Genomic DNA, 26,699 nt, shown 5'->3' with positions numbered 1-26,699 from the left:
CTATTGTGATGAATTGATACGTGGAAGAGCACAAATCTTGTAAGGCAGGCAATGCACAGTCAATCCTATGATGGTTTTTTGACTGAGTTTTTTCTCGCCTTCTGGTGGCTGGAACCTAAATTCCCTCAGCAGACTGGTGAACATAATGAAAGTCTCAATCTTTGCAAGGAGTTCCCCCAGACAGACCCGAGCTCCTGTAGAGAAAATAAAAGTAGGAAACCGTTAGTAACCCAATCTTCGCTACAAACATGAGCTCCTGAATAGAAAATACAGGAAAGGTGGAAATCAGTAATAATTTGTTCCTTCTATTTATTAACAAGGGGAAAATGCTATTTTTTTCTTTCCTTTTTAAACCCAGTCCCAGCTCTAACTAAATATTACCTGCTCCAAAAGGAAGAAATGCATCATTGGGCACAAAATTTCCTTCCTTGTCCAAAAAATGATTGGGGTTGAACTCCTCAGGGGTCTCCCAATGTTCGGGATCGAAGAGAACAGAACGCAGGTCTGGGGTGAGAATGGCTCCCTATTAAAAAAAGAAAGAAAATGATTGGTGATTTCCCCCCCATTTTTCATTCTGAATCAGATAACTTTCCTCCTGATGAGATGGTAGACAACTTGAAAGTTGTCAACTCACAGTTCCTACCTGGAGAACAGGTGGTACCTGTGGCCAATCGCACACATTCCTAGATGAGAAAACCTTGCTGATGGCCATTCATGCTTCCCTTTGTCACACCCTATTTGGATTTTGCAATACATCCTGTGTGGGCTCACACATCCTGTGTGCACCTGAACATTTCTAAGTGGCAGCTGTTCCAGAATGCAGTGGCACAGATAGTTTGAGAGTGCATCATAACATGCCCATGTTATAACATTCCTCCATGAGTTGTTCTGGCTACCTATACGCATCTGGGTGCAATTCAAGATTTTTGGACACACAGCACAAGTTATGTCTGCTAGTTCAACTATATACATGCCTCCACTGTTGGGGGGGGGGGGGGGCTTGTAATAGCTTTATGTCCAGGATTCAGATGCTCCCGATGCCATTTTCCCTTAAAAAGATCTTAAAGTCCTGTGGCATTGGGGTGGAAATATTAAATAAGTCTGACTTGTGAAGTTTGAGTAACAACTGTAAATTTGTAATAGCTTTGGTGCCACAATTGGTCTATTGCCATTAAAGTTATAGTTCTCTTTAATTTTTGTTGTTTTTATTCATTATTCTTTTTTTTTTTGCATTTTAACATATTGTTAACTACTCACAACTGTGAGAACAAGAATACTAGATATGCAGTTTGCATATATAAATAAATAAAGAAGGTGTTTTGAAATATACCCCCAAGGGACCTGAGGAGCTTTTGCAGAGAGGGCTAATGGACCAGATGACTGCCATCTTTTCTTTTGGATCTTTGGCCTGCCACACTTTCTATTATTCCACCATACATTTTCTATCGTGGGAAAATGGGAGGGAGGATTGTACGGAGTTAGATGGTATGTAGCCATAACAAAATTCTTTCTAGAAACCCAAGGTCATCCTTTGTCTTTGCACCTCTACATCTGACTGGAACTGGATGGGTGGAAGCTGCCAACAGGGCAGTGGATAATTGGACCATGTGATGGACTTGTGGGTATGGGGGGCAAGATCTTGAACTTTCAACTAGGTGGAAAATTGGGAAGCCTCCAGATTCGGGTTTTCCCAGATGTGCCAACAGTAAATTGGAACTTTGAGCAATGCTTTGCCTTGGACTCTGATTTACTTTTGGATGTTATTTGGAACCATGACGTTAACCTGAATCTGACACCTTTCCTTCCCCGCCCTCCACACAACTGTCAGTATCTATCATCCATCCCGTCCCCCCCACCATCACAACTGATATAGTTTCGTGGATGAGAGACAAAATGTTTTGCTTTTTCTTCCTCTAAGGAAAAAAAAAACAGTCCAGTTACCTTTGGAAAAAAACACTTTCGAGTTATAGTTGCCAAGTTTCAAAACCTATCAGAGCTGCCATCATACGCTTGAGTTTTGCATTTGTTAGCTGTCAGTCTGCCATGAACTATGGGAAAGAGGGACCAGACTGTGTGGGGCAGATGGGGGGAAAGCTACCAACTCATTGTACTCATCGTCCTAGACAATTTATTGACAGTCAAGTTACACAGGTATGAGAGTAAACAAAAGTCACTAATATCTACTGCTAACATTTCAGGTCATCTCAGCAATTCTCAAACCTCTGAAACCATATTTTGGATAATAAGTTTTATAATATAGTATGTTTTCTGACTATATGCACTGTGGTGGCGTCGTGGTTAGAATGCAATACTGCAGGCTACATCTGTTTACTGCCAGCAGTTTGGCACTTCGATCCTAACCGGTTCAAGGTTCACTCAGCTTTCCAACCTTCTGAGGTTGGTAAAATGAGGAAACAGATTGTTGCAGACAATAAGTGTAAGTGCTATTGCCACATATTAAATGCAACACAATACAATAGCAGAGTTGGAAGGGACCTTGGAGGTCTTCCAGTCCAACCCCCTGCCTAGGCAGGAAACCTTATACCATTTCAGACAAATGGCTATCCAACATCTTCTTAAAGACTTCCAGTGTTGGGGCATTCACAACCTCTGGAGGCAAGGAGTTCCACTGATTATTTGTTCTAACTGTCAGGAAATTTCTCCTCAGTTCTAAGTTGCTTCTCTCCTTGATTAGTTTCCACCCATTGCTTCTTGTTCTACCCTCAGGTGCCTTGGAGAATAGTTTGACTCCCGCTTCTTTGTGGCAACCCCTGAGATATTGGAAGACTGAGCCAAGGTGGCGCAGTGGTTAAATGCAGCACTGCAGGCTACTGCTAGATCAGCAGGTCAGCGGTTCAAATCTCACCGGCTCAGGGTTGACTCAGCCTTCCATCCTTCCGAGGTGGGTAAAATGAGGACCCAGATTGTTGGGGGCAATATGCTGACTCTCTGTAAACCGCTTAGAGAGGCCTGAAAGGCCTATGAAGCGGTATATAAGTCTACTGCTATTGCTATCATGTCTCCCCTAGTCCTTCTTTTCATCAAACTAGACATCCCCAGTTCCTGCAACCGTTCTTCATATGTTTTAGCCTCCAGTCCCCTAATCTACTTTGTTGCTCTTCTCTGCACTCTTTCCAGAGTCTCCACATCTTTTCTACATCGTGGTGACCAAAACTGAATACCAAGGCCTTATAAAGTTGTATTAACACTTCACGTGATCTTGATTCTAAACCTCTGTTGATGCAACCTAGAGCTGTGTTGGCTTTTTTGGCAGCTGCTGCCCACGGCTGTCTCCTATTTTAATGGTTGTCCACTAGGACTCCAAGATCCCTCTCACAGTTACTACTGTTGAGCAAGGTACCACCTATTCTGTACCTGTGCATAACAGACCACATTTGTTATGGTATATATTACATTGGAACCAGTAATAGAGTTTTGAGACTTGGTAATAAAGTTTCTAGGGAAATATATAACAAATAGAGGTTTGTTTATTGTCCAGAATCCCTTAGGGGTTTTTTTTTGGGGGGGGGGGGGATGTGCCAAATTTGTAGTGGGGAACAGATGGTTCTTTCAGCCAAAAATGCCCCCCCCCCCATGAGCCCAGAAGGAATCACCTGACTGCTGAGGGCCAATAGAAAAAGAAGGGGAGCGATTCTGTCAGGTTTTGGCGGGAAGAATTCTGGTTGTCTTTGTGAGGGAGCTGACAGTAATTCTGTTAACTCAGGCAAGGTTGAAAATTATTTGGCTAGAATTGCTTTGGGATATTATTTTTTTATTTGGCACTTAAACTGTGTGTTGCGTGTGGAAACATATTTCCTTGGGCTGCCTTTAATAAAGTTGATTTTTGTTTAAATCCTGGAATTCACTGGCAGCCTTCCAGTGCCTGGGCCATTTTGAGCAACTGACTCTTCAAAATGTCTCTTTAGTTTCACAGAAATAGAGGAAAACGGGTGGCAGAAAAAGATCTAGTGGCCCTTTGAGGTTTTTTTGTTTTTTTGTTTGTTTACTATTTTAATTATTGTTTTTTTAAATAGTGATTTTATTTTATTATTTATTCTTTTTATGTTAATTATTTTTATTTGTTATTTTTGTCAGATTTATTTTATTTTGGTTTGTCACGCACGTATGAGAAAGCAAGTATGAGTATGAATATAACATATAAACATATAAATATAAGCAGATATATGTATATACATAAGAAATGAGTACAAATAGATAGGAACAGTAGGACAGGGATGGTAGGCACGCTGTGAGTTTATGCATGCCCCCTTACAGACCTCTTAGGAATGGGGTGAGGTCCATGGTAGACAGTTTAAGGTTAAAGTTTTGGGGATATGTTAAAGTTTTGGGGGTGATGATGGGCAGGGGTTTATCCCAAGCACATTTAAACGTTCATGTTTTTCTTCTTTATTTATTTAGCTCCAGGACAGGTTGACAATATTCCCTTAAAATATATATATATATATATATATATATATATATATATATATATATATATATATATATATATATATATATATATATATATATATATATATAGTGTCACAACCCCTGGTAAGCCCCAATTATGGGAGAAAGCTAACTGCTTCCATCATCTGTCAATTGGCTCGTCACAAGAGTCCATCACGACAGAAACCCAATATTTTTACTGTTGCCTTTGTTATATTTGTGTTTTATTTGTGCTGATAAATAAATAAAGGGAGACTAGTATAGATCTATTTCAAGCTATTTAGCTCTCATCAGCTAGCCATACCCTTACTGGGATTCGATCCTGTGCTGAATTGCATCTTAGGCAAACGTCTTAGCCATTATGCCACAGGTCTCCTCCTTATCAGCTGAAGCCAGGGAAGAAGGTATATATTTAGTGTCACAACCCCTGGTAAGCCCCAATTATGGGAGGAAGCTAACTGCTTCCATCATCTGTCAATCGGCTCGTCACAAGAGTCCATCACGACAGAAACCCAATATTTTTACTGTTGCCTTTGTTATATTTGTGTTTTATTTAGACTATACTAGTCTCCTTTTATTTATTTATCAGCACAAATAAAACACAAATATAACAAAGGCAACAGTAAAAATATTGGGTTTCTGTCGTGATGGACTCTTGTGACGAGCCGATTGACAGATGATGGAAGCAGTTAGCTTCCTCCCATAATTGGGGCTTACCAGGGGTTGCGACACTAAATATATACCTTCTTCCCTGGCTTCAGCTGATAAGGAGCAGCCTGCTGAAGTATTTCAGCTACCCACCATGGACAGAGGGGAGATGCTTCAGCAGGCTGCAAGGTTGAAGCTGAAATTGTTTGGCAGATGGCACTTTCACTTCATCCCCTGAATGAACCAGGACAGGTTGACAATGTCTCCAGAGGGTTAGTGGGGAAGGGGAAAAAACTGGTTTATAACAAAAAGGGGGCAGCAGATAAGGGGGCTATTTACCAGCAATTCTTCATCCTCAGATGCAAGTTATCTCAGAACCAAAATACCTCAGAGGGGTGGGTTGATTTGATCCTGATGGTCCCTTCTTTATTACACAAGTAAATGTATTTGATTGGCTATTGTTAACTATATAACTCAGGTTAGCTGTCATACTAATAGATGGTTGAAAGTATCCAAGCGTTTTATTTCAAAACAGATTTTTTTTTCTTTTTATAAATTTGCCAGGGAGCCTATGGTCCTTCTCATGAAATGAGAAAAAAATTCCTACATGAAGATGCAGCCCCTCCAGTATTTCAGTAAGGTAAAAATTCTTTACCTTGGGAATGAGAAAATTACCCAGACAGACATCCTTCACACATTGTCTTGGTAAGCCAAATAATAAGATATATTTGCTTCGGACGATCTCGTGAATCACAGCATTGGTGTAGGGCACTTTCTTTCGGTCTTGATAACAGATTGAGTGAGATGAACCCAAAACTTCTTTTATTTCTTTGTAGACTTTATCTGAGGAAAGGAGTAAGAAAGGTAGCTTTATTGAATGCCTTGCAATTTGGCTTGGAAAATAAATGAGACAAATCTTGGAAATGTTTCCAACTGAAAGAAAATCATATGATTGCTGTGTGAAAAACACAAATTATAAATAATTTGTATGAAAAGTGCAATGAAAGAAATAAAAATAAATGCTACTTTTTCGTGTTCTTTCCTTTGATGGAAAGGAAATCACAAATGTTGCAAGAATGGAAATGTACCGGTAAGTTTGTATCAGGTACGTCAATGTGAAAATAACTATAACAAAGTTAAGATAGCAGGATTTGACAGGAAAAATGAAATAAGCTAGTTACAGATAAAGGTAAACAACCTGCAGCAAGTAAAATAATTTTGTGATATTAGCAAAATGTTTATAATTTGCATGAAAATTGCAGTGAAACAAATACAAATAAATGCTATTTTTTAGTGTTCTTTCCTTTGATGAAAAGGAAATCACAAATATTGCAAGAATGTTGAAAATGTAAGTTTGTATCAGATACATCAATGTGAAAATAATAATAACACAATTAAGATAGGATTTGACAGGAAAAATGAAATAAGCAATTGCTAGTTATAGGTAAAGGCAAAAACTCTGGAGTAAGTAAATTAATTTTGTGATGTTAGCAGAATGTTTACTATTTATTTATGTACGCATTTATGTAAACAATGTATATGGCTTTCTCTCTCAAGAAATTAAATACAAAAAATTGTAGGCAAAATAACAACAGATGAAATCAACCTACCAAAAAGAAATGAATTGATTGATTGTTTATGCGTAAGGTGACCAGATTTTCAGATTGGTAAAGAGGGACACCATTGACGGGGGCGCTTGATTAAAAAAATTATTTTTTGTCAAAAGGTCACAAAAGGCGATTACATGACCCCAGGACACTGAAAACATCATAAACACGAATATGTTGCCAAACAACAAAATTTGGATCACGTGACCATGAGGATGCTGCAACGGTCGCTAAGTGTGAAAAATAGTCGCTAAGTGTGAAAAATGGTCACAGTCACTTTTTTCAATGCCATTGTAACTTTGGTCACTAAATGAACTGTTTGAAAGCTAAGGCTAGTTTGCATTAGAATGCCTTATGCTAGCTTACATTTTCAAGAGAGAGAAGCTAAACTCCTAAACACACAAGGAATTTGTCTTTGGTGAATATGCTCTCAGTGTACATAAAAAAAAAAAGAATACATTCATCAAGAATCATAAGCTACAACACTTAGTGATAGTCACTAAAGCCTGGAGGATTGTTCCCTCTGTGCTTCTTTAAAACAGTATATGTTAGAATAGAATAAAAGAGTTGGAAGGCACCTTGGAGATCTTCTAGTCCAACCCCCTCCTTAGGAAGGAAACCCTACACCATTTCAGACAAATGGTTATCTAACATCTTTTTAAAAACTTCCAGTGTTGGAATGTTCACAACTTCTCTCCTTGATTAGTTTCCACCCATTGCTTCTTGTTCTACCCTCACATGCCTTGGAGAATAGTTTGACTACCTCTTCTTTGTGGCAACCCCTGAGATATAGGAACACTGCTATCATGTCTCTCCTAGTACTTCTTTTCATTAAACTAGACATACCTAGTTCCAGAAACAGTTCCTCATATGTTTTGGCCTCCAGTCCCCTAATCATCTTTGTTGCTCTTCTGACTTGAGACTGTTTTTCTCCTGCACCATCCTCATGACCACATGGTCAAAATTTGCTTGGCACTTGGCATGTGTTCATGATAGTTGCAGTATCCAGGATTATGCGATCACCATTTGTCACTTTCCCAGCTGGTTTCCAACAAGCAAAGTGACCGGGAAAAGCCAAACTTGCTTAATGACTGCATGGTTCACTTAACAATTGCAGTGACTCACTTAACAACTTTGGAAAGAAAGGTCATGAAATGAGGAACCGTCTTGCTTCGCAATGGAAATTTTAGGGTCAATTGTAAATCGAGGTCTAGCTGTACAGTATATGGAAATAATCCCAGTCCCTTAAAATTGAAGTGTGCTTGCCTTGCATTCTAAACAAGAAAATATCCAACCATTTTTTTCTTAAATATTTTAAGCAAATGTTGTACAAAATCTCCCAATGCAATAAGCTTAACACTGTATCCTGAAGTGTTGGAATATAAAAACTGTCTTGTTCACATAGTATATGAAAATAGCAATGAATTTAAATGTATGAATTTAAAACTAAGTTTGGAGCTATTGTTTATTAGCCAATGTTGCACTCTATTTTATACAAAATGCTTCCATATCAGAAAACACCCATGTTCTTCTATTCCAGACACCTGTAATGACCCCAAAGGACAGCTATTTGTCTATGATCTTCTATAACAAATTAATGGCTTTATACAGAGATACAATAATATCAACACCCAACTCTGCTCACTGGGTAGTTTCAGATAACTGCTATTTGAGGAGAAGTTTTAGAAGTTACTTGCAATCTTGTGGCGAGTTTGCTGTTTAATCTGCTAGTTTTGCAAAAGGAGAAACTACACAGCCATAAAAATTATTCCTGTTGCTCAATGCAGCTGTGCTGAGCTGCTTTCCTGGCATGATTTGGAAGATATTTGGTCACAGTAGATCAAATATGGATAAGAGAGCCAGTTTGCCTAGTAGTGGTTCAGGTACCAGACAAGAAATCAGGAGTTTCTAGTCCCATTTTAGGCCTGAAAACCTGCTTGGATGAAATGAGGCCAGTCACTCTTTTTTCCCTTCTTTCCTTCCTTCCTCCTTTCCTTCCTTCCTTCCTTCCTTCCTTCCTTCCTTCCTTCCTTCCTCCTTTCCTTCCTCCTTTCCTTCCCTCTTTCTTTCCTTTCCTTCCTTCTTTCCTTCCTTCCCTAACTTTCTCCCCCCGCTCCCTTTCTCTGTTGTGGGGAGTCAGAAGGAGCATTAGATCTGCTCACCTCCTTAAAAGTGGGATTTTTAAAAAATGTTTATTTAAAAAGTGATTTCAGCCGGGATGCCTTTAGTACTCGCCCCATCCGTCCACCCATCCTCCTTCCAAAAAGTTGATTTAAAAAGACAGCGATCCGCACCCACTTCTCCAGCATTCCTGATTCAGGGGCAGAGTCTGAGACAGGTGTCTGGGCACGCCCTGTTCCCCCCTCAAGGCTTCGCGTTAAAGCCAAAAAGGACCTCCACAGAGATGGCTCTGGGAAGGCAGGGCAGGGACGGGACGCTGGAGAGCAGCTTTCGTCTACAGCCTTGGGGGGAGGGGGTGTTTGCAACCCTGCCCTGCTTGGTGCCCCTCGTTGCTTGAAATGGGGTGATTCGTTTTGGGGGGGATGCAGGAGCTCCAAATAAAAGGCGGGCTCAGCCTCTGCTGGGATGAAGCAAGCAGAAGGAAAGGCAAGAGCGGGGGGGAGGGATGGGACTTCGCTGGTGGTTGCAAAGCAGCCTTCCCCCGATTGCCTTCCCCCAACGCCCCCCAACCCTTTCAAAAGCCACCCCCATCACCAGCCTCTCCCAACCGGATCCCCGCCTGCCTCCCCTCGGCTCACCCAGACCAAGTTGCTAACAGCGGCTTGCACGGCATGGCTGCAGGGAGAGCAGTGCCCGACAGAAGCAGGCAAAAAAAAAAAAAAAACTTCTGACAGCTGAGCTGCTTGGCCCAGGACTGAGCCTCCTCCTCGCTGCGCTGCTGCCGCCGGAAATCCACCGCTCTCCCTGCAGAAAAATGCCACGCATCGGCGCGCACACACGCAGGAGGGGAGGAAGGGAAACCACTGCCCTCTAAAGGGTACATCGGGAACGACACTTCAGAGAAATAAAAACTTTTTTTTTAATGGCGCCCTTTTTAAAATTGATTTTCTTTCTTTTGGAAAATCGGGACTTTTTGAGCACGCTGCGGGACACGGGACAAATTATTAAAAATCGTGACTGTCCCGCAAAAAGCGGGACGTCTGGTCACCTTATTTATGTGCCATCAAGCTGATAGTGACTGCTAATGATCATATGCACAGATTTTATTCATGATGATCTGTCCCATTAGGTCTTCCAATGGTAAATCCAACACCACTGTAACTGAATCCATCCATCTTACTACTAGTCTTCCTCTTCTCTTTCCTTCCACCTTTCTCAGCATTAGACCATCTCCAAAGAGCTACGTAGATCTTTGCATATTGTGTATAACAATTAAACCCTGGTCATTTGGGCCTTGAATAAGAATGCTGGTTTGATTTGTTCAATCAGCTATTTGTTTGTTTCATGGCTGTCCATGTATATTCGAGAGTCTTCTCCAACACCAAAGTTCAAAAGCAGTAATACTGATGTGTGATCAGCATACTTCAGGTTATTGATATTTCTTCCTCCAATTTTAAAACCGTCCCACATCTTCCAACCTGAGTTCCCTTAAAAAATATATATACTGCATATAGGCTGAAATAAAGATTGTATAGACTTGTATTCATTCATTGATTCACAGTCTGGAGAGCATTATCTTCTGTCCATGCTATGTTTTCCTGACCTGTAATACTGTAGGTTGTGCATATGTACAATGAAATATTCTGGGATTCTGATTTTTCTAAGCACACTCTGCCCCCCCCCCTCAATTATCCATTTTGTTTCAACAATAGTGCCTTGTGTGCCTAAGGGTTTTCTTTCTTTTTAAATCATAATTTTAATTAAGGTTTACACTTACAAAAATAAAAAAATGATACAAACTAAGAAAAATATTAAAAAATTTAAAAGTGCAGATAATTTTTTTAAAAAAATGAATGAAAGGGCTGCCTGCCAGGCCTGCTCAAATGTTTCTGCAGCCTGCTGAAGTATTTCAGCTACCCACCATGGACAGAGGGGAGATGCTTCAGCAGGCCGCAAGGTTGAAGCCGAAATTGTTTGGCAGATGGCACTTTCACTTCATCCCCTTAATGAACCAGGAGATAACAACCACAACTGATAGTGCCAGGATCAATGTGGCCATTGAACAATACAGTCATATGAGCATCTTGCTTAATACTGCTTTGCATGATGACTGAGATTTCGATCCCTTTTGTGGTTATAAGCTGAGAAGTACCTGTATTAGAAAGCAACTTAGTATGACAATATTGAAGTATTCTAATCTATAACAATAGCCTCATTTTACTGTTAGCAATGCAGTAGTTTATCTCACCTTGGACATCCAGATGATTTGCCATTACCAGCAATGCCCATTTAAGAGAAGCTGAAGTTGTGTCTGTCCCAGCAATAAAGAGGTCAAAAATGTAATGAATCAAATTGTCTTCATTATAGGTAGAACTGGGATGATCCTTGCTCTGTGTTTAACATGGTGAAACGGCATTTAAAAACATGTTTATTTTATTGCTCATACTTTCCAAATTTTACTTCTGTAAAATGATTAAGATTGAATCTCTTAAATCTAGTGCCTGTGAATGATGATACTCTAGTTTTCTTTTGGATATCAAATATGCATATTCGTTGTCAGGGTTTGTTGCAGAAATTATATCCAGAAAGCACACAACTGATTCAGCCGGATTCATTAACTTCTTTATATACATGAATAAATGTACAATACCAACAGCAGATTCTTCCAATGTGATAGAGAGGAGAGATTGGTTTCCAGTTCCAATTCAGAGAACAGACTAGATTAGTTCTCTTGCACAGACTCAGAGCTACATAGATAAGCCAAGCCCAAGCTTTGAGCCATCTGGCATGACTCTTAGTCACCAAATAGTTCCCATTTGCTGACCCAGTTGCCATGCCTATACATTGGCTGACCTTGTTACCATGTCCTATTCCAGCCAGTCCCCAATGGCTGACCTGTTGCTATGTCCTCTTCCAGTTCATGAATATTCTGACATTAGTTCTCCTTTTGCTTGCTTCATGTTGTTTAACCAGTTAGCAAGCCAGAATGGACAAGTCTTCCTATTGCATAACTGCTAACAAGATTTCAGGGCCTTGGAGAAGGAACTTGGTGAAAGGGTTAATTGTAAACAAGGCAGTGGGAAATATGGAAACATGTAGATGAATCTACAAATGACACCCTCAGTCATACATAGGAAGGGTGATTTGTAGAATCTGCAGCTGAAGTGGGGAGAGGAGTTAAGAAACTGGGTAGCCTGAAATCCCTGAATGGGAGGAAGTGATGGAAAACTGACACTCCTCTCCAAACCCTGAAGTGCTTATCTGATGGTTCTGTAGCAAATGCAATTATTCTGATGAGATTCTTGTAAATAGGTGAATAGCAATAAACATTGCTCTGATCAATTATCAGCATTATTCTGTTTTTTTTGCACTGTGGCACTGGGGCAATGATTTCCCCATCAATCAATATTCCCATATAATGTGAATACTTACTTTTTCCATTTGAAACAAATAGAAATCAATAAAATCCTGTGGCTCATGCAGATTCTGATTCTCCTTATGGTGTTTAACCTGCTTCCTCGCAAATGAAATAATTCTCTTACATGCAGATTTGACAGTTTGGTGAGGACCTGGTAGGTATTTCATGATATGTGGGAAAACTTCATAGAGCTGCAGGAAAGACAAAGCAAATCTAGTTTGTTGTTATTGTTAGTTGCAACTCGGGGAGCTGTTTCAAATGGATAGTGAGCCAACTTCTAAGGATTAGCATAGTGGTGAAATTCAATTTTTTTTACTACTGGTTCTGTGGGCATGGTTTGGTGGCTGTGGCAGGGGAAGGATACTGAAAAATCTCCATTCCCACCCCACTCTGGGGCCAGTCAGAGGTGGTATTTGCCGGTTCTCCGAACTACTCAAAATTTCCAGTACCGGTTCTCCAGAACCTGTCAGAACCTGCTGAATTTCACCTGCTGGATTAGCAATTCACCCGTATTTCCATGACTCTAACTACATGAAATTTTGCTTTTTGGTAGATCCAGTCAATCCACAAGAGAAATCTATTGTCTTTCTTAACAATAGATTCTCACTGTAATCAGTAATGTAAATATATATGTGTCTACATACACAGAATTTCTACACCTGCCTCTCCATGTATGCTGAAATTACACAACTCAAAATTTCAGCTTATGACCCCAACACATCTTGATGGCATCTCCCTGGAGAAAACATTGCCAATAGTTTCTTCTGTCAACAATCCTCATGATGATACATTCTTTCTTATTTTCTCCTTTACTCCAAAACACCCAACTTTTAGCTTAAAGATTAACCAAATTGATAATATTCATCATTTATATTGCATCAAAATTCAAAATGAATGAGAAAATATGATTTTTAAAATGTGAATTTCTGTTAATATGGTAAGTTTTGAATTCACTGATTAAGCTGGGTAGAGAAAAGTCAGAACATTGGCAAAATATTAATACTCACACCATGACATACGGTGCCTCCAAATTTTAAGGTAACCCTGACTGCTTCTATCAACTCTGAGAAGTCTTTGTCATCAGCAGAAAACCTATATCCAAAAGCTGCAGCACAGATAATGTTGCAGATTGAATTTGTGATGGGTACTGCTGGATCAAATGGCTGACCTGAAAATGAAAGAATCTCTATTAATTTTCATATTAATCCTGTAAATACCAAAAATGGGATGCTCTGATTGAGCTTGCTTGAAATAAACAAAAGGACTTGGAATGATTTTTTACTGTCTATTATATAACCTGGCTGTATAATAGGCAATAATTAGTATATAGCCTAACTGTTGAGAATGCAACTTTAATACATTGTGGCATAACTAGCAAATTTGGAAAAATAACTTCGAATAATATCTCCATCAGAAATTCCTTGGCTGCCAATAACTTTTTGGGGGGGATTATTCAGGAATACCTCTTCTGTTTTGGTTTATCTATTATGTGCTTGAAGAGGGAGTGATATATCTTAAAAACAGAATGAGATTTATTTATTTTGGGGTCACATTGATGGTAAGCTGCTTGTGAACTGTATGCATTTGGTCATGAGAGAATCTTAAAAATAATATATTTGAAGCATCTATAAAATAGTGCTAGATGAACAACCATATTTTTTCTGGACAAAAGGACATTTGAAATAAGAAAACGTGCTCTGGACCACACAATTAACTGTTACATCACAAAACTGTTAGTTTTAAAATGTTGGAATCATCTAACACACTTTCTATGTTTGTATACACTCTAATGACAGAAAGTGAAGAGGAACTAAAATGCCTCTTGATGCAGGTGAAGGGGGAGAATGCAAAAGGCTTGAAACTCAACATTAAGAAAACTAAGAACATGGCATCTGGCCCTCTCAATTCATAGCAAATAGATGTGGAAAAAATGGAGGTAGTGACAGATTTTATTTTCCTGGGCTCCAAGATCACCACAGATGGGGACTGCTGTCAAGAAAGTAAAAGACAGTTGCTCCTGGGGAGGAAAGCTATGGCAAATCTAGACAGCATACTAAAAAGCAGAGATATCACCCTGCCAACAAAAGTGCGCATAGTCAAGGCTACGGTTTTCCCAGTTGCGATGTATGGCTGTGAATGTTGGACCATAAGGAAGGCTGAGTGCAAAGAATGGAGGCCTTTGAACTTTGGTGTTGGAGAATGCCTGCGAGTGCCTTGGACTGCAAGGTGATCCAACTGGTCAGTCCTAGGGGAGATCAACCCTGACCGCTCTTTAGAAGGCCAGATCCTGAAGAGGAAACTCAAATGCTTTGGCCACCTAAGGAGAAGGAAGGACTCCCTGGAGAAGAGCCTCATGCTGGGAACGATGGAGGGCAAAAGAAGAAGGGGACGACAGAGAATGAGGTGGCTGGATGGAGTCACCGAAGCAGTCAGCATGAGCTTAAATGGACTCTAGAGGATGGCAGAGGACAGGAAGGCCTGGAGGAACGTTGTCCATGGGGTCACAATGTATTGGACATAACTTCACAACTAACAACAAATACACAAATAAATTTAAATATTATGGAGAGATTAGCATAACACTTATAAGTTTGACTGAATAATTTATGTTTAAGCATGTTGCATGAAACACAACGTTCATTGTATGCTTTTTCCTTTTCTTTCAGAGGGGAAACCTTTGACAGTTACTATTACGTTTTACAGGTTCTTGCAACCAAGAGTTTCAAAAATCTTGCAGGGTTAAATAAATATCACAGTATACGGCAATTTCTTTAAAATCTTATGTCATATGTTTCTCTCCTCCACCTCCCTCCCTCCTCCCCTAGTCCTTTGATTAGCCTCCTTATATCTTTTGAAGCCAATAATTTCACAAATTTTTACAAGATTTCATGGCTTTATTAGTTGTCAAAATATTGCATTAAATCTCAGAAGAACTTCCACTGATGGCAACTATTTCTTTCCTCAAAAATATCAGTCTATAAAACAGGAAAGTTGGAAGGCTCAGTGACACAATAGAAAGTGCTGAGCATAGGCATAAGTGAACAGTGATAGAACATTGGAAGATTTTTGCAGACACGATTCAAACCACAATCATCTGAAATGATCACTTACTCTTTGTACTTGTAAAGAATTCCACCAGCTGCCAGGCTTCCTCTTGGATTTGAGTTTCCAAACCCTTTTTCCCTAGTCCCAGCTTCCTCATGGTAACAACACCAAAACGTCTTTGCTGCATCCAGACATGACTGTTTGAGAAGGCAACACCTGAAGCCATCAAAGAACAATCAGAAATCATTGCTCACTAAAACTAATAGGAAGGTATTGGGGTTGAAATCAAACTTATACTCTAAATCAAACCCTGTTTGTTGGCCATATTGGTTTTGAGTGGTACTATATAACAAGGACATTTCAGCTAGGTGGCTAACATGCTGAGCTTATCGATCAGAAAGGTCAGCAATTCAGTGGTTCAAATCCCTAGCACTGCATAACGGAGTGAGCTCCTGTTACTTGTCCCAGCTTCTGCTAACCTAGCAGTTCGAAAGCATGTAAAAATGCAAGAAGAAAAAATAGGAACCACCTTTGGTGGGAAGGTAACAGCATTCTATGCGCCTTTGGCATTTAGTCATGCTGGCCACATAACCATGGAGACGTCTTCGGACAGCGCAGGGTCTTCGGCTTTGAAACGAAGATGAGTACCATCCCCTAGAGTCGGGAACGACTAGCACATATGTGCAAGGGGAACCTTTACCTTTACCTATATAACAAGGGAGAACTCAGTAATATTCTACATCTTTGACCATGGCTTACCTCTGTTTTTGGTAACAGCTGAAAGAAAAGGTGTGGGTGGACGATCAACAAAGGCTTGTGAATTGTCAATCAATCCTTCTTTCACAGCTTTGTATCCTGAGAGGATTACAGCATGTTGATTTCCTACCCACAGAGAATAAATATTTCCATATTGCTTTGCGAGCTGCAGTTTGGAAAAAAGAGAAATGTTTAAGTTTCAACTTAAAAGAAACCTCCCACTCCAGCTTCTTGCCTTGTGACTATTCTTCTTCCTTTCCTTCTCTTACATCAAAGCTTGGGAAACTTCAGTTCATGGCCAAGTGTGACTCCCAACAATTGGTGCTGGATTTTGAAACAAGCTAGAGAGACTACAACTTAAGAATTTAGAAACACACATTATGAGGGACTACTGAATACTGATTGAATTTCAAACTTTATAGAAGAGGATGGAAAAACTAAAAATCTCTTGAGAGGTGGTGGTTTCTATTGTGCTGATAAACTTAATGCTGTTTTAAGAGAGGAAGTTAAATTCAGGAGGGAAGCATTCTGATTGGTTGGAGAAGTTGGATACACCAGCTATATGATGCACAGACCATTGTTTCAAGCACAAAGGGTCCTAAACTGTCTATTACTGTATTGTGCTTAGCTGCACACAATACAATCAATGAATTGGAAGAGATTTGGAGACCTTCTCATCCAACTCTAGTGATGATTTTGTGGAAATTATTTGCAGCTGAGAAGAAACAGAACCTTGGCATGAGCTACTTCACTAGACACAGAATGTAAGAAGAACTTCAAGGATAAGGTCTTGAAAAGCCATAACAATAAAATATCCCTCTAGTACAGTATATGGTTTTGATATCTCAGTTACTTTGTTATCACCGTGCTGGTATGAATATTTCATGCAAAACTGCATGTGTGTTATTGTGTGATATTGAGGACTTTTGGATATAACCTGCATAGATGTCCCATTCTTTGAGACAACATGCAGCCATAAACAGCTCTTTTTTGAACAAAGAACTCTCTTGGATGAAGACTGCCTGGTATACATTTGGAAAATCAACACTGAGTGTTAAAAATAAATTTTCAGCTTGACTATGAAAAGACAATCACAAACATTAGAAATATCTTTATATAGACCCTTTTCTTCACCACAACACTCCTGGAGACACATTTGGGGGACACAGATTTTTTTTCTTTGTAATGTCTCTCAGTCTTTTTAATTCTTTGCTTAAATAGATTTGCTGTGTTCTTCTCTGTTATTGTCCCACCAATGTCAGAACAAGTGATTCAGGCAAAACTTTGGTCAATAAAGTATTGTGTGTAGCTCTATTAATATTTGTGTATATACATACATACATACATACATACATACATACATACATACATACATACATACATACATATATATATATATATATATATATATATATATATATATATGTTGTTCAATTTTACTGTAGTTGTTCTCAGATGCCTTGAGTGACACTTTTTGGCTGAAAAGTTCTCTGCATGTATCAATAAAATTAAAAAAATGAGAAGGCTATGAATATAATATTAAGCAGAAGTCTAGAAATGCACCATTCATTGTGCTGGATAATAAGATTGCCCTTCTAAACAAAAGTTTTCTGAGATCTTTTTTTTTTTGTAGAAAGTTCAGATCTAGTCTCTCTTTCTCCCTCCCTGTCTCTTTCTCTCTTTCTCACATCCACCTACCAATAAAGTGTTAGTTGGGTAATGAAATGTCTGCAAACAAACAATAAATCTCACACAACTACCTATATTCTCTATATTTGACTTTTTGGAAGCTTTTCAGAAAATTAGAACCAGCATAGAATATATGCATTCGACCTACGCTGGCTATGTCTTCGTAGGGCAGGTCTGCATGTCCAAAGGACCAAATTGATTAATAGTGTATAAAGGCAGATATCTCTTTAATGGTTTTTACACTTTGAGGATGTTAGCAGTGGCTAACAAAAGCTAAGTGAGCAATATATTTTAAAGTTCCTGAGATCACAATGTCTTTTTCTTCTTTTATTACACCTGAAACTCGTATTTTTAGGATATGTATGTATGTATGTATGTATGTATGTATGTATGTATATATATATCTATCCCTGTTATCTTGTACATGCTTGGTAAAATAAATAAATACATACATACATACATACATACATACATACATACATACATAAATAAATAAATAAATAAATAAATAAATAAATAAATAAATAAATAAATAAGGATGCCAAGAAATAGCTCAACAAAGGCAAAAAACAGATGGGAATCACTTCTTTACACGTTGCATCAGGGGTTCTCCACAAACCAGTACCAATCTGCAGTCTTTTGGGAACCATTTGCATAAGTGTCATGCACATATGTGAAATCATCTCCTCCCCCACCCCACCGCACCCCCGCCACTTCTTGATAGGTTGGGGAACACTTTGTTGCATAATCCTATCTTTCCTATCATAATTCTCTTATGTACCAAAAAAAACAACAACAACAAACACCACTTTGGTCAATTGGTTTGGTTTCAAGCTGTAGTTCCCTGCAAAAAACTATCTGACTATTTATAACCTGAAGTGAAGATTGCAGTGCCATTTTAGAGAAAGCACAATTATTTAACACAGCCATTTAAAATGCTGTTTCTAAAACACATAATTGCAATGCAATTTTAAACTAGTTCTTGGGTGTGATAAAGACAATGATGAGCTGAGTCACATATACAAACTGTGTTTAACTAGCTAAAATAAAGGCGTATAAGATTCATTTGCACAACACTCTGAGTTGTTATCTTTGGGTAATTGTTTATTTGGGTTTTTTTTTTTTACTGGCTTGTCACATTGTGCAAATCAAATCTAGGTGTTTGTTTTTATCATTCAGAGTACATGTAAATCCAATAAATGGAGAATCTGGATATTATTTGAACCCAACCATTCTTCGGGACCAAAGAATGGAGTTTTGGCTTACAAAGTGTGCAAATCACCTGCCATGAAAAAAGTAAATAAATCTCCATCCTTTACTGGAGGAATGAAATGATAGAGTGGAATAATTTAACAGTGGATGACAAGAGAAATGTGAGTGCAGCATTGATGAAAAAAACACAGGATAGCTGCAAAAAGTTCTTGCCCAAGAGCTTGAGAATTTCTTGTCCCTTGGATGACATAGTGACACCCATTTCAGTCCATCTGATGTAAGCCAGAATCTGGAGGCTGACCTAGAAATCAATTCTGAGATGGTTTGCTGCAATTCACAGGGAAGGAACTGTGTTAGTGGAAGTGGAGACATATATTAATCATTCATTCCCTCTTATTTATTTATTCTTTATTTATTCTTCATTTATTTATTTAGTTGCCACTCATGCACAAGATAACAGGAATAAGAATAAACATGAATAAGAACACAGGCAATGGATACAAATAAATGGGGACAGTAGGACAGGGGTGTTAGGCATGCTGGTGCACTAATACATGTCCCTACTGACCTCTTAGGAATGGGGTGAGGTCAACAGTAGATGGTTTAAGGTTAAAGTTATGGGGTTTGAGAATGTAATAACAGAGTCAGGTAGTGCATTACAGGCATTGACCTCTCTGTTGCTGAAGTCATATTTTCTGCAATTGAGTTTAGAGCGGTTTACCTTGAATTTGTATCTATTTTGTGCTTGTGTATTGTTGTGGTTGAAACTGAAGTAGTCATTGACAGGCAGGATGTTGTAGCAGATAATTTTGTGTACTATGCTTAGGTTAGACTCAAGGTGGCGTAGTTCTAGGTTGTCCAAGTCCAAAATTTCAAGCCTGGTAGCATAAGGTATTCTGTTGCGAGCAGAGGAGTGGAGGACTCTTCTCGTGAAATACCTCTGGACTCGCTCAATTGTGTTAATGTTCTCTTCCTAGAGGTCTTCTTCTTTCTTCTTACTGTGTTTCCCCAAAAATAAGATAGGATCTTATTTTCTTTTGACCCCCGACATAAGTGCTTGGCCTTATTTTCGAGGAGGTCTTATTATTTTTGAGGTGCAGGAGGTGGTGAGCGTGGTCACCTCATGGCTGCTGCTGTGTTGCAATATTTTCGGGGAGGGCTTATTTTTGTGGAAGGATTATTTTTAGCACATATGCTCAAAAGCCCACAAAATCAAATTGATGTCAGAAGATGAATATGCTGGTTGCCCTTTCATCAATCAAAAAGGAGATATGCTTTGTCTGAAGCAAATGTAGACTTGGACTTGGTCATTTTCTTGGCCACAATGTGGAACTTGCTTTCCTTTGTCTTTTCCAGGAAACTTTTGAAACTTCCCATTCTCTGTTACACCTTGATATTCCTAGGATGCCTCCAAGCCAAGTATTAACTTGGGTCAATATAATTTCCTGAGTCAGACGAGAACAGGCATTCTGCCACTTATTGGGAAGAGGTAGTACACATGACTCAAGGAAAATTAAGTCCCACTGAGTTTCTTATGGGTGGTTTCCACATAGTGGCAGCCTAAGTGAGAATTTGAATTCACACAATACATTAAATCATAATGCAATGTATTGTATTTGGAACAGCCATTATGCAAAGACTGCTGTTTGTATAATTATTCAATAAACAACTAAAGTAAATAAGGTCTTAATATATGAGCCTTGTTAGTAGTTCAGGACCTCTGTAATTTACACTGTGAAAGTGAGCAAAGCTATGTTTATCATATATCATCATTTCCCACTGCTTCCTTCTAAATGGGATGGGATTATCATTTTCAGAATTTCTGAACAATATAGGTGAATGATCTTTTCAACTTATTTCTGAACCCTTGGGAAACGACTAGGTTGGATAGGCTTGCCAGTAAGATGTGGTGGTGGGTGGGTGGGTGGGAGAAAAAATTAAACAAGCAGATCTGAGGTTCAGAGAAAGACAGTGGGGATAGTAATAAGACCAGGAATTAAGGGCAAATCCACATTGCCTTCTTATTCTGGGGTAAAAAAGCCCATTACCCATTTACTAATCATAGTTCTGCCTGTATCTTTGTGTTTCTTGATGTCTTCCTTCAGCTGAGATAGCCTAAGACAACTTAAGGTGTCACGTTCTTATGTTTGCCCTAATATGCCAACTCAAGATGCTATATGCAAATAATAGAGGGTATGCTGTGCTGACTTATATGAAGGTGGTGGCCTAACATGATGCACTCCATGCTGGCAATGTTGTAGCTCCAATTTATACTTCCAGTTTCTGTAGGAGCACCACTTCAGATTGGCCCCTGATCTCTTCATTACACCCCCCCCCATCTTTTGGGAGTTGCAAAAATGCTCAAAACTCTGGCTTTCAAAGCTCCTGTAATTTCTTTTTTAATGGCATTGGTCAGCTGGTCAGGATAGAGAGAGTGAAGACATGAAATTCATCAGCCCATGCATGACTTAACATAAATAATTGAAAATGCAATAGAATAGGTTTAGCTCTAGTATTTCAGCACATTGTTATGGAGACACAATGATGACTCTCAGAGGTCATTGCAAGGTTTAGGGCATCATGTTAAATCAGATATAGGAGGAGAACTGTGTGAATATGGCAATGAGGGTGCTCAGGAGAGCAGAAATTAAGTCCCACAAGGAAAAATTGGATTAATTTGATATTTTTAGGATTCAGAGGACTGAGAGGTTCAAAAAAGGACTCCCTCAAATCAAGCTTGGTTCTTGATGATTACATCCCTGAGGTTTTCTGGCAACAGTTTGGATGTTTGTCATTACATTGTTGTGGGCTAAAAAAAAAGTTATAACCTGACTGTTTGCTTACATAATTACCCTACATTCCAGTACACCCAGGAGTCTTAATACATTGAAGCTGATAGTAAATTAACCCCGTTCTGGATTTGTGCAACACATAAAATAACTAAAGCCTGCCTTGAGCAACAAGAGGCCTTATATAGAACACGTTGCAATAATCCAGGTGGATGATGATAAGAACTTTAGTCAATATGATTTGTGGCATCTTTTCAAAGCTTTCCACGTCAAGAAACAGCAGTTTTGACTTACTTATTTGTTTAAGTATACCAATCACATAACCATGACCTAGGTAGCGCACAGAAGATTAAACCCAAAAAAATCATACAGCAATAAAAACCTAAGATAGTGATGATCATAATACATAATATATGCCTGTGCCTAAAAATTCCAACATTTATAAACCAGTTAGGGCATGATAAACAGAATTTGGAAAGCTTGTTAATGCTCCTTTCTACTTTAACTTGCATCAAACATAATTAGTTCAGATGACTTGATGAAAGCAATGCCTGGAGCAAAACCTGTTTTGCTTTGCTAGGTTAATGCAATAGCAAACAAAAACAACAAAACAATCCCAAGAAACGAGGTTGCTGCATCTTGAATAAAAATCTATAAACCTGAAAGCCCTCATGAGTGTGTGTGTGTGTGTGTTTCTGTATGTGCTCTTCACCTGAGAGGAGTTATTCTGTGTGCCCACAGCCCATGAAGTGGGAACTGGAGGCAGCCTCCACCATCCTTGCTGATCTGGAAGCCATTGGAAATAATCCCATTCCCCAGGGCTCAGAGTCCAATTAGATGTGGGTGTGTCATGTTTTAGCTTTTTATCAATTTGCTTAATTATTTTTTACTTTCAAACTGAGATTTTAAGATGGTTTCTTTAGATGGATATTGAGAAATTATTTAGCTGGTTCTCGTCATTGTACTTATTTGTTAATTATCTAGAATGGTAAGATACGGGAGTATATCATATTTTGTAAACTGGTTAAGCAAACTGATTTAATATGTAGCTCATGAAGTTCAGATTCCACTTTTGCCCATTCTCTATAAGAGTTGAGGTCCGTGCACTAAAATATCAAGTTGACAGTTTTTTAAAAAGGTATTACCGTTAATTGCACAATTTTACTTCATAACAGACCCTGCTGCTGCATAAAGCTTTGGTGTCTATTAGAAGTCAAAAACTGTAAATATCTTCCCCAACCACTGTAGCATAATTTTCATAAATTATAACTTGTTTCACTACATACACGGAATAGTTTTCTGAGATAGTGTACCAATTGTTGAGGAAAAGGAAGAATTGTAAACAAGGATACCAGCAGCATGTGGAATACATGTGATATAAGAATGGTTATTATCATAATAATAGTGGCAATGCATACAATTTAATGAGTTGTGTATATGTGTATATCTTTGTTGTTGAAGTCACAGGATATAAAACCTAATGATCAATTACTTTTAAACCTCTCTTTAAAACCCAGCCTTTAAAACCTGCCCTAAAATCTGATTGGCCTAGAAGTCAAGCCACGGATGATATTACAAAGATATCAATCCTTTTAATAAGCTCTTTAGAGAACATAATATGAGGCACCACCCACAAAATGGCATTTCTAGCACTATTTCCAGATCCCTTAAAACTTGGAATATAGGAATACCTTGCATTGTGGTCAAATAGAATTCTGAGTCAATGCATTCATTTGTTTGATTAATTTACATCCCGCTTTTATTTTGTGCAACTCAAATATATATGTCTGTCTGTCTGTCTGTGTGTGTGTGTGTGTGTGTGTGTGTGTGTGTGTGTATTGTGTCACAACCCCTGGTATGCCCAAATATGGGAAGGAGCATACTGCTTCCCTTTTCTGTCTATCAACTAACTCTGGGAGCCATCCAGACAGAAAGCCATTTTTTTTATGTTGCCTTGTTAAAAAAAAAGGCTTTCTGCCTGGATGGCTCTCAGAGTGAGTTGATAGACAGAAAAGGGAAGCAGTATGCTCCCTCCCATATTTGGGCATACCAAGGGTTGTGACACAATACATACCTATTTCCCTGGCTTAGCTGATAAAGGAGGAGAGCCTGTGGCTTAGTGGCTAATATAACTGCCTGATATGTAATACAGCCCAGGTTCGATTCCCAGTAAGGGTATGGCTAGCTTATTGGAGAGAGAGGTGGTGGAGGAACATTTTTCTCATTAAATGTGCAGTGACTACTGCTTTCTCATCTCTGGTATAGTTACACTTTGACTGCATTGATCCCAAACATTTATTACTGAATTATTTCATTTTCTTACAAACAGCTGGATTTGCAAAACATACTAAATCAAAACTATAACAACAATATAAAGAAAGTTGAGTGAATACACTTCTTAGGATTTTAACCGTTGTAGATAACCATACAAAGTAACAAAGTCCTTCACTACAAATTGATATTATAGTAAAGATTACTAGCAAATATATTTTGTTTTCTCTTACTGTAAATAATTCTTTTTTATCTCTTATAAAAAAGCTTCAATTCACAAAATCAGATCATCACCATCATCTTTTTTTAAAAAAAATACTATATTTCATTTTTTTCAAATTATGAAGTATAAATTAATAGAATACCTACTATTGACACCATGCCTGGTTAACATAAATTTTAGACAAAGATAAAATGAGGGTGGCAGCTTACGACTTAGCAAGTTGTCATTATTGAAATGATAAATGAATCGAGAATAAAGCTATATTCAGACATGAGTTTTGTTAAATATTACTGTGTATATAAAGTAAAATAATCCCAATCAATATGATATAACCTAAATAAAACTATGTAGAATCAAATGAATATATTTTCCTTTTAAATCTTAACTGTCCCTGAATGAAGTGAGAAGCACCCTGCCCTAAGACACCCCCTAATTTCAACAGGCATAACATGGCCACATTTCATTATTTCTTCCATTGTTGTTATTTAACTTTCTTTCAATTTTTGCTTCCATTTTGCATCCGGTTTCTATTTTTGTTGTTTCTGCTAACGCCTATCTAAGTAAATTTCTATGTGCACCATAATATGCTGTGCTGTTTTTAAAAAAAATAAAAATCTGGTTTTTCTCCTATGTAGTTAGAACACAATGGAAATTTGTATATAGTATGTCTATTTATTTGCATATATACTCATATATAAAAATTGAAATAAAACAATACAATGTATGGATTTCTTTCCTTCCTTCCTTCCTTCCTTCCTTCCTTCCTTCCTTCTTTCTTTCTTTCTTTCTTTCTTTCTTTCTTTTCTTTTATGTCAGATTTTTGGAACTAGTCTGGACAAGTCCTTGTAGTTTTCTTGGCAAGTCTTTCAGAAGTGGTTTGCCATTCCCTCCTTCCTAGGGCTGAGAGTAAGTGATTGACCCCGAGGTCATCCAGCTGTCTTTGTGCCCAAGGCAGAACTAGAACTAACTTCTTGCCACACAGTCCCCAGTGTTCTAGTTTGATGCCTTAAACACTTCACCAAACTGGCATCTATTCTATTCTATTCTATTCTATTCTATTCTATTCTATTCTATTCTATTCTATTCTATTCTATTCTATTCTATTCTATTCTATTCTATTCTATTCCATTCCATTCCATTCCATTCCATTCCATTCTTCACATCATCTTGTTATAAAGACTTATAACAGTAAAATAAAAAGGGAAAAAAGAAAAACATAGTCATTTTCATGAGAAGTCTTGCCCATTCAATTACTTATTTGATGGAGGGATAACATATAGCACATTATGCAGACTCAGCCATGTGAAGTTGGAACCTGGCACTGAGTCTGAGGCCATCAAGTCTCATTCACTGCTTAGTCCAATAAGAATTTCAAAATGTCCCATAGCTGTCTGTCTGTCTGCTGCTTCAAGTCCATCCACTAGAAAGGTCAGCATCACCCTTGGTTCCACTCGCAAACTCCTCTTATTGAGAGGAATATGATTCCCTTTCTGAATAGTTTTATTTTTTAAGATATGAGGGAAAGCCGAGCCTGTGAAATCCACTCTTTCAAAAATTGTTGCCAGATCACTGATGAATCTAGTCCTCTGCACAATGGAGAATCCAGATATACCAGACAGATAGCTCTCTAATTTTGCTAGGAACTTGCCCAGTGAAGACTGGTCTATCTTTTCTCTAATTAAGCAATCATACATTCCCTTCACCTTGATGTTTTTTTAACATTCAATCTTACCCTTCAGACAGCCTTTTTGAAATGTTTTTTTTTCTTTCTCATATGATTTTCCTTACTGAACCATTGGTACCTTTAGTATTGTACCACAGAAAGGTAGCATCTACATGGAATCTATAAAAATAATTATTTATTTCTAAAGCTTTGCACCTCCTCCTCCTCTGCTTCTTGATGGAGCAAGAATTTAGAAAAACGTACCTTGCTGAAAGTCTTCTCTGACAAATGAATCCCAAGCCGCCAGAGGCCTCCTATGAAAGGAAGCCGAAAAGGTCCTGGCGGATAGCGTTTGCCTTTGCACGGGAAGAACTTTTTCAAAAAGCAAAGAATCCTGTATGGAATCATAATGGTCCAAAATAATAGTTGTTGCAACATTATATTGCCTTCTCACTCTCTAACTTTGAATGCCTCCTATATCACCTTTGTGGATTTCTTCTCTGTCGGTTACTTGGTTTTCTTTTGTGATATTGTTCCTCCTTCTCTTTGTTGTTTGCTATTATCAGCCTTTATATATATATATCTACTTATTAAGCCACCTTCTGACACCTCAGTCAAGAAGCCTAGGAATGTGATTCTCTATAGATGTTTGAGATAAAATTAATTGTTAAAGAGTCAGAGGAACCTTTGATGAGATGTTTAATAGCAAAAGTCACTCTAATCCAACCCTGACCTTGTAGGTGATCAATTATCAGTAATATTGTTTATATGTGTTGGAAGAAATGTCCTTCTGGGTTCAGTTCCAAAT

The 26,699-nt window shown here is 38.3% G+C and overlaps 1 protein-coding gene across 1 annotated transcript; it reads right to left on the bottom strand.

Annotated features, from left to right (window-relative positions):
* Window positions 1-26,329, bottom strand: LOC116514273 (cytochrome P450 2J2-like). The gene is made up of 9 exons (XM_032225788.1): window positions 26,156-26,329; window positions 16,048-16,210; window positions 15,355-15,504; window positions 13,251-13,411; window positions 12,258-12,434; window positions 11,074-11,215; window positions 5,753-5,940; window positions 382-523; window positions 1-194 (listed from the first exon to the last, which is right to left on the bottom strand). The coding sequence occupies exons 1-9, from the start codon at window positions 26,327-26,329 to the stop codon at window positions 1-3; spliced, it is 1,491 nt and encodes a 496-aa protein (XP_032081679.1).
* Window positions 26,330-26,699: the final 370 nt, after the last annotated feature.

This window comes from Thamnophis elegans, chromosome 10, assembly GCF_009769535.1.
Source record: "Thamnophis elegans isolate rThaEle1 chromosome 10, rThaEle1.pri, whole genome shotgun sequence".
NCBI classification, from domain to species: domain Eukaryota; kingdom Metazoa; phylum Chordata; class Lepidosauria; order Squamata; family Colubridae; genus Thamnophis; species Thamnophis elegans.
This window is presented reverse-complemented; position numbering and strand designations above follow the sequence as displayed.